Genomic DNA, 14,045 nt, shown 5'->3' on the forward strand with positions numbered 1-14,045 from the left:
CGGTATCTGAGACTATTTCCCACGTACCTATGAAGGGCCAGCGCGGCTTGGTGCTGGGACCTTTCACTAAAATGAGCATCAGCCTGACTTTAGAGAAGCATGGACCATATACACATGATAAAAAAAAATAAATTCAAGACAACTTTTGTGTCAAAACCTCGAGGGTGCTGGGGGAAACAAGATGAAAAAGCAGAGACCAAACTTCCTGTGCATGTCCTGGCGGTCCCCGGAGGCAGGAGACCCAGACTCACATGGAACTTGTAAGCAGGCATGGCCAAGCAAGGGAAGAGTCCAGTTTGGGGTGCCAGGGTTGATCTAAAAATAAAGACGCTATGAGGCAGACCTTCAGCCGAGCCCGGGCGGGGGCTGGGGTGGGGGCGGGGGCTGGGTATGCAAAGTTCTGATCATTTTCCACCTGCCACCTTTGACCCGCTCACCATACTTCTAGTTCCTGTCTTCGTTACAGGAAGACACATGTTGGGCTTCAGAGGGCAGACCTGGGGCAAAGAGAGGAACGCCCATCCGAATGTTCGAGGAAGCCCGTTCAGGACAAGGGTCAGACCCCGGAGCTGCCATTTCCAGGCCGCGTGCCTCTGGCCATAGCACTTAGGGGCTCTGAGCCTCACTTCTCCACCTATAAAAAATATCGGGCGGCGACACATCCCAATCTTTCTAAAAACCAACAGAGAGTATTGTTTGGAAATAGCTTAGCCCCCAAGCAGCATGTACAGACAGCAAAGAGTCAGTAAATGCTAGTAATCTCCTTCCCTCACTGCGTCATGAACATTTTCACTCCCGAGACCCAGAAGACGGAGCAGAAGGGACTCTCAAACATGACCTAGGCCCGAGTCTTTCCGCTTGGGGAAATCAAGGCAAAGAGAGGGGAAGGCGCTCGCCCGAAGTTCTACTTGACTAACCCACGCTTAAGGAAAAACAGCACGTTTTACATTATTTCTTAAGACTGCCCAGAAAAAGTCTCAACTGCCGCTTATTCCAAATTTCTGAGAAAGCCGAGCATAAGGCAGAACCAAGAGGGAGTAGGGACCGGGAAGCCGTATGACCTATTCGCCTTGATGGCACAGGGAGGGAAACGCTGTGCGCCTGGGAAGGACCTGAGACCAGCTACGGATCCTGACCTGCAGGGCACAACCCAGCTCGGATCGTGTAATTTCCAGAAAAGGACGTGGGAGCACCCCGAATGCTAACCTCACAAAGACTAAGCAGGTGCCCCTGAAAACCTGTTTGCAGTGTGGCTGCTAAAGGAGCAGGCTCCCATGGTCTCTGCAGAGTGAGCTACGTCCCCAAAGGTGGGGTTCTGGCGTCTGCTCCTCCAAATCCGGGACTGCACGTCCGGGTACTCTTGCTGTATCACAAGGTTGAGAAAGTCTGTCCGCCACCGTGGTGGGGGGCTCTTGGGCGGATCGCCCTCAGCGGGGACATGTGGGACATCTCTGACCTGTCCTCCATTTCCGGCAGGTTTTTATTCCCTCTCGGTGAGACACAGGCAGGTGAAGCATTACCGCATCTTCCGCCTTCCGAACAACTGGTATTACATCTCCCCGAGGCTCACCTTCCAGTGCCTGGAAGACCTGGTGAATCACTATTCTGGTAAGAAACACCCCGTCGGGACGGATCAGGGAAGCCCCCCCCCCCCCCCCCTTTGCTAACTGCCCTGCGGTGCCTGTGTCTAGGATGTGCACGGGTCACCGATACCTGCCAGGTGATCGACTTTGCTGTCACCCCGCTTTCTCAACGCCCTCTGTTCTTGTTCATGCAGACCGTCAATTTCACACTAAAACAGGCTGCCTGTGAATGCTGCGTAAGTGGTAAAACGCAGCTAATCTCAACCCCACCTTCCTTCTACCTGCAGATGAAGAGAATTAGCCTGCCCCAATATTTGCAATCACAGACAGCTGGCACTTCCTGAAGTGGACCACATGTTTACGGGCCCCCCCGGTGCTTTGCTCCCTCTTTCTGTCCGGCCAAATCTTCCTTAGCCTTCAAACCAATAGGAAGCCACCTCCTTTGATACGCATTTACAGGACTGTCCGCCTGCCTTAGGTGATTCCCTAGAACTGGGTCATTCTGCCTTGCGACCCAGTGAACGGTGTCCTGGTGTGGGTTTCCCAGAAAGCTCTTCAAAGCAGGGCTGAGCTTTGTTCATTCGGACATGCTTCCCCGGGCCCAGGAGAGAGGTCCTAGTGTTCCACGCTGGCCAGGATGGGGAGCGTCCCCTCCACGATGGCAGAAGCAGGACAGGTTTTGATGGAGGTGATGGGTAAGAGTAGTCAGAAGAGTTCAGAGGTAGACTGTGAAAGGCCAGAATGCCAGGAGGTGACATTTTACACGGAAAAGGGAGAAATGGTAAAAAGTTCTCTCCAGAACCTCCGTGTTCACATCCCAGATCTTCTGGGCAGCCTGGGCTGGTTGCTCACCTCCGTACCTCATTTTCTTCTCCATGTAACGTCCCTACTCCTTGGGATGTTGTGACAAATCATGGGCGGGAGCGCGGGGAAAACACTGAGGAGAGGGCCTGACCCATAAGCGGGCTGCTGCTCTGTTCCTCAGCCAGGGCGTCTCCTCCTCCTCCTCCCCCCCCACCCCTTCCCCTGCCTATCGGAGGGAGGAAGAAAGAAGTTACCCTCACTCCATATGCGTGTTCCCACATCTGGGTTCCGGACCTCACACCCCTGGGTATCTTTGCTAGCATTCTGTAGGCTGTGGGTCTTGAAGGGCATTCCAAGGTTAGAGGAGCCCACAAGGCCTGGGTTATCACACAAGACCAGTGAGAAGGGCAGGGCATGGAGAAGGGCAGGGCATGGAGAAGGGCGGGGCATGGAGGAGAAGGGTGAGGTATGGAGAAGGGTGGGGCAGGGAGAAGGGCAGGGCACGGAGAAGGTGGGGCATGTAGAAGGGTGGGGCATGGAAGAGAAGGTGGGGCATGGAGAAGGGCAGGGCATGGAGGAGAAGGCGGGGCATGGGGAGAAGGCGGGGCATGGAGAAGGCGGGGCATGGAGAAGGGCGGGGCATGGAGGAGAAGGGTGAGGTATGGAGAAGGGTGGGGCATGGAGAAGGGCAGGGCACGGAGAAGGTGGGGCATGTAGAAGGGTGGGGCATGGAAGAGAAGGTGGGGCATGGAGAAGGGCAGGGCATGGAGAAGGCAGGGCATGGGGGAGAAGGTGGGGCATGGAGAAGGTGAGGCATGGAGAAGGACAGGGCATGGAGGAGAAGGGCGGGGCATGGAGAGGGCGGGGCATGGAGAAGGGTGGGGCATGGGTGGGGCATGGAGAAGGGCAGGGCGTGGAGAAGGTGGGGCATGGAGAAGGCGGGGCATGGAGAAGGGTGGGGCATGGAGGAGAAGGTGCGGTATGGAGGAGACAGGCGGGGCATGGAGAAGGGCGGGGCATGGAGATGGGCGAGGCATGGAGAAGGTGGGGCATGGAGAAGGCAGAGCATGGAGAAGGGCAGGGCATGGAGGAGAAGGCGGGGCATTGAGGAGAATGGCCTCTTGGGAGACACAGGCCCAAGCTGCAATCTGGGCACTGTGAGACCTTGGGCAGAGACTCCGCCTCTCCCGGGCCATGGAAGGTGGATGGAAACAGTTCCCTTGCAGGTGGGTGCGATGACTGTTCATATAATGGGTGCCCTGCAATAATGTAATGTGTCCATCACAGCCCGCAGCGGGGCAGATTCAAAATAACTCATACCAAATGTTGATTCTGTGATACCTGGAAACCTAGCAGCTTAGCTAAAAATGAAAGAGGAAGGGAGTCCTGGAGATGGTCAACTTTTACTGATTATGAGTAAAGGTTGGTTGTGGTATTTGGCTTTTAATAACAATCATCCGAGAGGTGGGGAGACCATAAGTTTTGCATAGACAAAAGCAAACACGGAAAGGAGGCTGCCCCAGCAACGATGGTACACCCTGGGAGACCCACGAGGCTTCCAGGGCGAGGGCGCTCAAGGTGCTTGCTCTGGTTACAGGAGCAATGCCTTCCAGAAATGTGGCCCTGCTCGCTGCATCGGTCCATGGTTCACAGCATCAGCCCACTGCTGCGAATGGCCGAAATACTTTCTGTGCCCCTGGGTGCCCCATGGTGGAAACAATGTGGCCAAGTTGACCTCCCACCAGAGTGTATCTAGAGACACTTATTTATTACCTGGTGCTGTTTGTAAATGTGTTAACATCGTGAAGCCTCGGTTTCTTCATCTATAAAATGGGGACTGCACTGCCTCTTGGAAGATTGTTGTTAGGACCAAAAAGAAAACCAGGAGCGTGGGATGTCTGGCCCCAAAGGATCTGGTGCCTGGTGGTGACTGAGAGGGCAGATGGAGCAGGACACAAGTTCCCAAATATGGCCAGGGAAACGAGGGGCTGAAAAGGGGGACCCTTGAATGTAGTAGAGTCATTGGGAGCCCAAGGGTGGGAGAGGAGTGAGCATTCTGGAAACTTCTGCGGAGTGGAGAGAATAAGGTGTGTCCAGACCCCAGATGCACGTGGGACTTCTCTCTCCTCCACTGCAGAGGTAAGGAGTTGCCTTTGGAACAAGTGCCTGGTTCTGAGTCCACGAGGCAGGTTCTGACCGCATTCCTGTGACCTTGAGCAAGTGACTTGACCCCAGGGTTCACAGCTTCCTCCTTCTGGAAGTGGGTGTAAGGATACTGACTGCTCAGAGCTGACGTGCTGCTGGCTGAAATGAAGCGCTCAGGCCAGCTCAACGCCGGGCTCGGGCTGCGTGTGCTTGGGAGCCTCAGTGCTTTTTCTCTTGGCCCGGATTCCGGCTCACCCTCAGGGTTAACCTCTCACACCCCCACCGGTGCTGTCTACTGGCACTGGGTGGCCCCAGCCTTTATGTCTGGCTCAGTCTCCCTCACCTCCTCATCCTCTGTGCATGCGTATCCAGGCTAGGGAAGAGAGATTTCTCTTCATTTTTTCCCTTTTTCCGCTTTCCCTTGTTTGCCCTTATCTTTGTCTTCTTCCTCCTTTATTCCTGCGTCTTTTCTTTTTTTGTTCTGTTTTTACTTCCTCCCCTCCCTCCCCCCCCACCCACCCTCCCCTGCCCCCTCCCTCCTACTCTCTCCCCCTTCCTTCCTGTCTTCTTTCCACGTGTCTTTTATTTTCCTGACTTCCTGCCCACGGATGAGCTGCTTGGCCAGGAGGATGTGCCATTCTGCAGGCTTCGGGGACAGGCATCGGACACCATGCGGTTGATGGAGCCATGCCTGAGCTGTTCTCACTTGTTAGCCTGTTCCTCTCAGTGCACAGTCAAGGAAACTGAGGCTCGGAGAGGTTCAAGGGGATTCGCTAACAGGGGCGAAGCTGAAATCCAAACCCCAGCTGAGTTGATGTTGGATCCTAATCTTAATGCCCCACCTGCACCCAGCTGAGCCCAATGCGTACTCAGGGCGTGTTGGCATTTCTCACACACTCAACTGGGCGCGTGACTCTCCGCTCCGCCACGCCTCTTTCCTATGTTGGCCTCAGTTTCCCCATGTGAACAACTCGGGCACTGTACTGGATGGTCCCCCGGGGCCCGCATCCCAGGCTGGCTGGGGCATCCTGGAGTCACTGACCAGGCGTCTGCCTCTCTCCTCAGAGGTGGCTGACGGTCTGTGCTGTGTGCTGACCACACCCTGCCTCACTCAGAGCACGGCCGCCCCGGCAGTGAGGGCCCCCGACTCGCCTGTCACCTTGCGCCAGAAGACCTTTGACTGGAAAAGGGTAGCCAGGTGGGGTGTCTATGTGTGTGTGTGTGTGTGTGTGTGTGTGTGTGTGTGTGTGTGTATGTGTGTGTCCCACATGAATGTATGAACCCCAGACCAGTGTGTGAGCCACACCGCTGAAAACAGGGCAAGCTAGAGCCAGCCCTGTGGAAAGCGGAGGGTGGGTGCTCTGAGCAGGTGCACACCCATAGAACCCCACTGCCCCCTGGGAGGCAGACCCAGCTTGTGGCCTCACAGCGATCACCTTTTAAGGGATATCTGTCGTTGGGAATTGGTGAGCTATCTTAATCAAACACCGATCCAGACATTCCACTGGCAAATTCAAGGAAAATCAGAGACCAGAACTGCCTGGGAGATGAATAAAACTGCTCTTCCTTGTAAATATCATAAAGAAATACTCATTCAAACTTGCAGTTGGGAGGTGTAGCCATCCAAGCAAATGGCGGTTCAGAGAGGTTACGTGATTTCTCCAAGATCGCACAGCCACAAATGTAAGAAGCAGAATTAGAACAATAAGTTAGAGCAATGTTAACCAGCCCTTTTTTTTTTCTTCTCTCATTTTCTTGTTCTCCGTCGTCCTATGTCCCTCCCTTTTTTCCCTTCCTCTGCCACCGTCCTTCCCACTCGCAGACTGCAAGACGACCCCGAGGGAGCCAGGAACTCGCTTGGCGTGGATGAGTCCCTTTTCAGCTACGGCCTTCGGGAAAGCATCGCTTCCTACCTGTCCCTGACCAGCGATGACAGCACGTCCTTTGACCGAAAGAAGAAAAGCATGTCCTTGATATACAGCGGCAGTAAGAGGAAGAGCTCGCTCTTCTCGCCACCATATTTTGAAGACTAGCCTGAAACAGACACCGTGGTGTGTGCCCCAAATAACGGAGGTTTGAACCGTCACCTGGAATCTGGCAGAGGCGCCCGGGTCCCTGGTCCCTGGGGAACTGCACACCTTCCAGAAGCCACGAGAAGGCACCTGGAGACTTGAACTCACATTTTCTCTAGCCACATCACCACCAAGGGAGCCCCTCCCCAGCGTCTGATCAGTACTGAGGCGTCGCGAAACGTCGCTGAATCAGGATGTGATCTGGCAACAGTTCAGAAGAGCCTGCGCATTCGTGTGTGCTTATTGTGCTCGTGGGAAAGATAAAGACATTATCTGACAAGAAAGGGCACAAGACTGTCCTCGAACAAACTGTCCAGATGGTCACACTCTGAGCTCCTCAGAGATAACTTCTCGATGACGAAGGCCTGAGAAGGAGATGAGCTGAAAGCTGTGGCCTGGCCAGTCTAGGTTTGCAAGTTGGTCTCCTGCGTTCAACTTTTCTAACCCAACCGTAACCGGACCGTTGGTATGCAGCTCCCCTCTTTTTAAGGGAATTCGGTGACACTAAACACGTTAATCTTCCCTATTATCCCTGAAGCAGGAGATCCTGTTGGCCTCCTGGTGTCAGAGCCTCATGCACAGAAGTCAGATGGCCTCCCTGCTTCTGCAGAGGGCGGGTGGGAGAGAGGGAGGCCGCCTACAGGGAAGTGTGAGGGCAGCCCCGGAACAGGGCAAACTCGTGGTGCCCCCAGCCATGGTTCTGCAGCACAGGAAGGGCTTCTCTGACCCGCTGAGATTCTCACCAGTAATAATGCATCAATTATTCACTCATGATTGCCTGAAGAGGCACTGTGTTGGGTCCCATGTCAGAGAAAGGAAGGAAGGAAGGAAGGGAAGAAGGAAGGATCAGCGGAGACTACTCAGTGTAGACAGGGAAAAAAGTGTACAAACCAATATCGTGAAAGCCGGGTATAAAAAGGAAATCAGCTCGTGGCTCGGGGGTGGGGAAACCGGAGCAGGTAAGGGTGTCCCATGAGCTCACGTCTCAGTTGGACTTCATAGAGTATGAGTTCAGCTGGATTGAGCAGGTGAGAATGATTGGCTTTTTCGGAGAAAAAAAAAAAAAAAAGGAAACTGATTAATTCTAAAGAATTAATTCCTCCAGTATTTTATTCTAAAAAGGGTCTGGCAGCCGCATGAATAAAACTGCTGAGCTCCAGGAAAGAAGGGAGTCAGAGTGGCTTTAATGCTGTCATACTAATTTTAAGAGATGAGAGAGAAAGCACAGTAAAGTTCTAGAAAAGGAGAAGTCTTTATCTCTAGGCTGCCCAGCCGGATCCTGTTAGGAAGGGGTCCGCAGAGACACCCGTGACTCATTCTCCCCTGTTGCAAAGGGGCCAGGGGGAGGAGGGGTGCCTGAGATACCCCTCGCTGACTGATACGAGAAATCTGTTCACCACACGCATTCCTTAGATCTGTGATCACTGTGCTAGTGATATGTGTATATGCATTTATGTGATTTTCTGTATCATCAGACTCGCGTGTGTTTATACAAGAAGACATTTACGGTTTCCCCAACAATCCCTAAAGGCTGTTACAAAGGGACCAGCCGATGTATGGGAAGTGAATGTAACACTGTGGATGCTGACTTCTAGCCCGAGGCAGGGGGACCTTGCAAACGCCAGATGTTTGGACGGTGTCTTAGGCGTCGTTTTCCGTTGTGACTAGTGTGCTGGGAACTTTAGGGGAGCACTCAGAGGTATTTCTAAGTGGCAAGCATTACACTTTGCTAAATCATGTATTTATTTCTGATTAAAATATACCTAATAAATATTTAACCCTTGGGATGTGGTGAGAGCTTCTTGGGCAAGGTGGATGGGTGGTTCCTTTGGAAGCTTCTTTGGATTTTGAATGTTCAAATAAACTCGCCATCAGAGAGAGAGGAAAGCAAGGAACATCAAGAGGAAACACGCTGGTTAGCAGCTCAGCTTTCTTTGGAAGTGCAGCCTTGAAAAAAACCGGGTTTTGTGAATTTTGAGGGTGTCTTATCAAACTCGAAGGTGGACACAGGGGGCCGGGGGAGAGAACAACTTCTTAGCGACTGTTAGGAACATTCTGCCTTCACTACGTTACTTCTGCGAATCACTTTCGAGATCTCTGCTTTTTTGTTCTTCTAAGAATTTATTTCTACAAAAAATTTTTTTTTTGAAACCTATTAAATACCAGATACTGCTCTGGGTGATTGGGCTCTAGCAGTGAGAACCAGATGAGGACTCTGATATCACAGAGAGGGAGATCATCAATAAACAAGAGACTTCCTAACCGTGAGGAGTGCAGTGCAGAAAGCAACACAGAGTGTGTGTAGGCGTGGGGGAGGGGGAAGGGGGGAGGGGGAAGGGATCGTTTGCAAGGCTGGTTAGGAAAGGCCACGCTCCCATTTGAGCCGAGGCCTGAAGGATGCACAGCAAACAGCCATGCAAATGTCCAGGAGGAAAACCAGAGGCAGCAGAGACAGCAAGGTGCCCCATGCAGGCAGGGGCAAGGCTACACATGTGGAAGGAACCGGAAGAAGGTCCCGGGTGACTGCGCTGAGTGAGCTGGAGTGTGGGGAAGAGGGCTACTAGGAGGGAGGCGGGTCCCGCAGAACCCCCCCCGGATGGGAGCATAGGGGTTTAGGGTCTATTCTAGGAGAAATGCAAAGCCGATGGAACCATCTAGTTAGCGGAGTGCTATGGTGTCACCCACGTGTTTTAAAGAGCATACTGGTCACTGTGAAGAGAATAAATTTTTCAAATTCTGGTGGTGTGGGGTGTGCTCAACTGGTTAAGTGTCCAACTCTTGATTTCAGCTCAGGTCATGATCTCACGGTTCGTGGGTTTGAGCCCCGTGTCAAGCTCTGTGCTGGTGGTGCGGAGCCTGCTCGGGATTCTCTCTCTCCCTCTCTGCCCCTCCCCTGCTCGCTCCCTCTCAACATAAATAAATAAACTTAAAATAAATAAATTCATATGTACTTAAAATTTGGGGGTTGTATTACCTACTTGACACACAGTGAAAACAAAAGAATGCAGAACTTGAAATAAAGGGATGGAAAATTTTTCGTACGGAAATAACAAAGGGAAAGTGTTGAATTTTGAGGCAAAACGGAATTTAAGGTGAAAATAAATTGTCTAAGGGCAAAGAGACACGTTACAAAAGGAATGATACATTAAGAAGATATCGTGACTGAACCTGTGTTAATCTAACGATACGGTTTCCAAATATATTAGGCAACTATTGTAGGGACACATAGATAAAGGAATCATTTTATGTGGAGGTTTAAACACACAACTCTCAGAAACTGAGCAATCAAGCAAAGATAAGTAGATAGGTAAATAGCAGGTTTCGATAACACTATACAACTTTCCTATCAACAAATGAGGAGCAAGTTAGGTCACAGAGGAAGTCCTAATAAATTTCGGAGTCGGCTTTCACTGACTCATGCTCCATGATAATAATGAAACAACATTAAAAATTGATTTCCAAAGGGATGGGTAAAAATCTTACAAATCTAAACAAGCGTTTACAGGGGGGGAAAAAGAGATATCCCCTTGGGTTAAGAAGAACACAACACAAGAAATAGTAAAAGACTGAGAAATACAGGGCATGTTCCTACTTCTCAAACTCCCCAGGGCTTAAGTGATACAATAGTAGGAGGGACATTTATGGCTTGAAATCCACTGATCAGAAAACGAAGAATGAACAGTAATGAGGTTGGATTTCCACCCGAGAGGCTAAAAGAACTGGTTGTCGTGGAAACAAGGAGCGGGTAAAAGATGACAAAGGTAAACGTGGGTGAAACGAAAGTTCTAGTGATACAGTCGTCAACAAGATCCAGAGCAAAACCTTGTTTAAATGGTCAGATGAATGTGTCAAAGATGAACAGGAGCAAGAAAGATCATGTCAAAGAAGAAGAAAAGCCAGTCAGCCGCAGGGCTGCATGTAGGGGGTCTCTGTGGGGGAAGGGAGGGGGGTCCCGCCCCTCCCACAGTCAGCCACGGCGGCCCCCACCCCTCTGCCCCTGCCTGGATGTCTAAGCTGCCCAGACATGGCCCTGCCAATGGGAACAAGGCCCCCAGATGGCAGAGAAACACCTAGAAGGAACACATGTCCCGAGAGATCGTGAGACACCTTGGTAAATACTACGATAAAGTAAAACAAAACAAAAGAAAACACATTTGTTATTTAAGGTCCTTAAGTGTTGAGTCTCTTCGCTAGAGCAGCTGAGCATTTTTGTTCAAAGTTGACCTGCCTACATTTACAGATAATGAAATAATGTCATAGAAAATCCAGTGGAGCCAACAGATCAAGCAATGGAAGTGGTAAGAAGGCTCAGCAAATTCAGGGCCAACTCTACTCCCCGATGCCAGGATTGACCACTGGGAAGTACAATAAAAAATACGACACCGTTCACAACACCAACCCAACGAGAATACAGGTAGGGACTTGCCCACCATGACTTCACAACGCTTCTGTGGACAGAAGTTCAAAACTCTGCGAAAAGACCTAAGGAGACAAAAATCCTGTTGTGGTAATGGTGGCAACCTGATTCATGGATGCAAGATTTAACATTATAAAACCATAGACATTTTTTGAATTAACTGAAAAATTCCATGAAAATACATTCAAATTCCCATCAAGACTATCGAAAGACAATCAATAAACTTATTCCAAAATATAGATGAGAGCACTGGAGCCCATGAATAGCTCAGTCAATTTTTTTTAATGTTTATTTATTTTTGAGAGAGAGAGAAAGAGACAGAGCATGAGCGGGGGAAGGGCAGAGAGAGAGGGAGACACAGAATCTAAAGCAGGCTCCAGGCTCCGAGCTGTCAGCACAGAGCCCGACGTGGGGCTCAAACCCACAGACTGTGAGATCATAACCTGAGCCAAAGTCGGACGCTTACCCAACTGAGCCACCCAGGCGCCCCTCAGTCCATTTTGATTAAGAGAAATGGAGGAGAACGAGCTTGAATGAGGAGGTTTGTGTGAAAACACGAGAAAGCAGTGGTTGGGCCCCTCCACCAGTTTAACAGAACTCGGCCTGCGCTTCGGTACCCTCTTCTGCCCAGGGCTGTGCTAAGTGTTAAGGAAGTTCTAAGAGGAAAATTTCACGTTCCCAGTTAAGCACTCAGTCACAGCAGCATGGGAATAGATACATTAGAAGACTAACCAGTAGGTAAGACAAGGCGGTGTTCCTAAAAATTGCCAAATAGAAGTCTCTTCACCAAAGCGAGAGTCACTCTGTTTTAAGAGATGGAGAAGAGGCTTCGCGACCCCGTTTCAGCCAAGCCTCGAAGAAGGAAGTGACTCGTTAGGTGGAGAAGCAGACATACTGGCTGCGAAGAGCTGACCACGAACAGCGATGGAAAGACGTGGAAGAAGGCATGGCATTTTCTAGGAATGTTGATTACCGGTGAGCCTGGAGTGCAGGGCTCAGGCAGGAATGCAGCAGAAAAGGAGACAGGAAAACATAGCTTGGGGCCAATCCCTGGGGCCTGGCACTCGCACTGAGGAATGCAGAATTGGGGCAGTGTTGTAGGAGGGCAGTGGAAATCTCTCCTGGACTCTATGAATCATACCACATAGGACATGACCTCCTCTGTCTTCTCTTAAAACTGCCCGGGGCATCAGAGCCACACAGCTCATGTTTGCAACACGTCACCCGTCTCTCTTCTTCAACCTGGCGTCCTGGGCAGGTGAAGCATCCCCAGACGTGCTTTTTCTTGGCATTGCCCTAGCTTAGCAAGGCGAGGCGGAACCTGGATTTCTGGAGTTCGGGAACTCCAGAACATTCTGCACACCTACTGTGATGCCAACCATCCAAGCCTTTGGGAGACAGAATTAATCACACAGATTTTATCCGTAAAGAATGCAAGAGTGAAGCATTCTGATGCTAGGCCTGGGCTCTTTCCCCTTCCACCTTAAGACCCTGAAAGAGTCGCAAGTTTCTAGAGAAGCCGCTGCATAGTTGGGGGAGACACAGGACGAGATTTTAGGTGCCAGCCTCTAATGCAGCTCCTTCTCGGCTGTGTGTTCTTTAGCCAGTCACTAAACCTCTCTAAGCCTCAGACTTCTTACCTCTAGATTGCAAATAATACAAAGACCCTGTGCCACGCAATGTGAACAATCTATGAAATAATATATGGGAGGTGCTCTGTGGCCCCAAATATGCTCAATAAAGTTATTAATTATCACAGGGGCCTGTCTCTCCATTTTAACAGCTCTGGCCTCAAGCTTTGCAGAAATACTTACGATTCTGTCCAAGAATATATCACCAACTCACATCCATTCCCCCAAACATCTGCTGGTAAAGAACAAGTTTAAGAGCCGCTAATATATTGAAGTATTTTCGTTCTCTCGATTCCAAATAATTTCACATGCATCTCAAAGACTGCTGGGAGCGGTTGTAAAAGCTGCTTCTAAATGACTGAAACAGATGGAGTTTATTTTTAAATACACTGCCATTTGCTAAAACAGATTAGTCTTTGAAATCCCCCAAACACCTAAACTCTCCAGACTTTTCAAAAAGAAAACTCGGCCTCCTGGGCCTCCTGGAAGGTATTTCTGGCATCTTCCAGGTCCCACCGAGTGTCTGGTTGCTGAGAAGGCTCGGAGGAAATCCCTTCAGGAGCAACTCAAAGTCAGGAAGTTCTGTTTCCAATACCAGGAATTGAGAGATGTTTGGGCTCAGACCTCCTGCCGCGAAGATGGAGGGAGAGACCGAGGAAAATCGGGAACAAAGGGACACGAGAAAGTGGTGGTGGGGAGGGAGGAGTCCTGGCCTGTAAGACCCTGGACACACGTGCCCATTCCTCTGCTCCTTCGCTTCCCGGATATTAACTCTGGAGCATCTACTGTAAGACAGCTGTGTTGAGTGCTTGGGGCCCTGTAAGAGCAGGGCACAGCTGTCCTCTGCTCTCCCAGAGTTTCCCGTCTTATGAGAGGGACGGATTTGGCAGTGGGAATAATTATCTCCTGGTGGGATATCGTGACACATGATGTGCAGAGAAGTACAGGCAGCAGAGGTCATACAAAGGGGGTCTGGTTCTGGGCTGAAAAGTCTGAAAGGATTCCCTGAAGGACAAACAGAGCGGGCAAAGAGGAAGATGGGAGAAAAGTGTGGCACGCAGAGGAAACGTCCTTAGGAAGCAAAACAGAGCATGGGCCCCTCAAGGAATGTTGGAAGGCTCCAGTGGCTGAAGGAGAGAGACCAAGTAGCAGGTGGTACCGCTTCCCTTTGGGGACGGTGATGATGTTGACCCAGCAGCACTGAGGCCCAAACGATGTCACTCTTGTCCTCCTTCCTATCAAGGGTTTGGATCCCAGCAGGGCTGGGCAATGCTGCAGTGTGGTCATATGGCCTTAGATTTGCTAGCAGGTCCATGGCATTGGTCTTGATGCCTTAATTTGGCTACTTCATGATCTCAGCATTGCTTTCTCTGCTTTCAGGACTGTCCCTCTT

The 14,045-nt window shown here is 50.8% G+C and overlaps 2 protein-coding genes across 8 annotated transcripts in view; one reads left to right on the forward strand and one right to left on the reverse strand.

Moving 5' to 3' along the window:
* Nucleotides 1-8,391, forward strand: part of SLA (Src like adaptor) — a 90,325-nt gene extending 81,934 nt beyond the window's left edge. For all 7 annotated transcript variants that reach the window (XM_086695577.1, XM_086695578.1, XM_086695576.1 and 4 more), the window contains 3 exons: nt 1,477-1,608; nt 5,598-5,730; nt 6,355-8,391. In XM_086695577.1, the coding sequence (XP_086551703.1) occupies nt 1,477-1,608; nt 5,598-5,730; nt 6,355-6,565 (476 nt within the window). In that variant the 3' untranslated portion in view covers nt 6,566-8,391. The remainder of the gene's footprint in view (nt 1-1,476; nt 1,609-5,597; nt 5,731-6,354) is intronic.
* TG (thyroglobulin) overlaps nt 1-14,045 on the reverse strand; it is a 254,316-nt gene that overhangs the window by 89,994 nt on the left and 150,277 nt on the right. The window lies entirely within an intron of this gene.

The sequence above is a fragment of the Puma concolor genome, chromosome F2 (assembly GCF_028749965.1).
Source record: "Puma concolor isolate L17-30 chromosome F2, mPumCon1.1.hap2, whole genome shotgun sequence".
Taxonomy (NCBI): domain Eukaryota; kingdom Metazoa; phylum Chordata; class Mammalia; order Carnivora; family Felidae; genus Puma; species Puma concolor.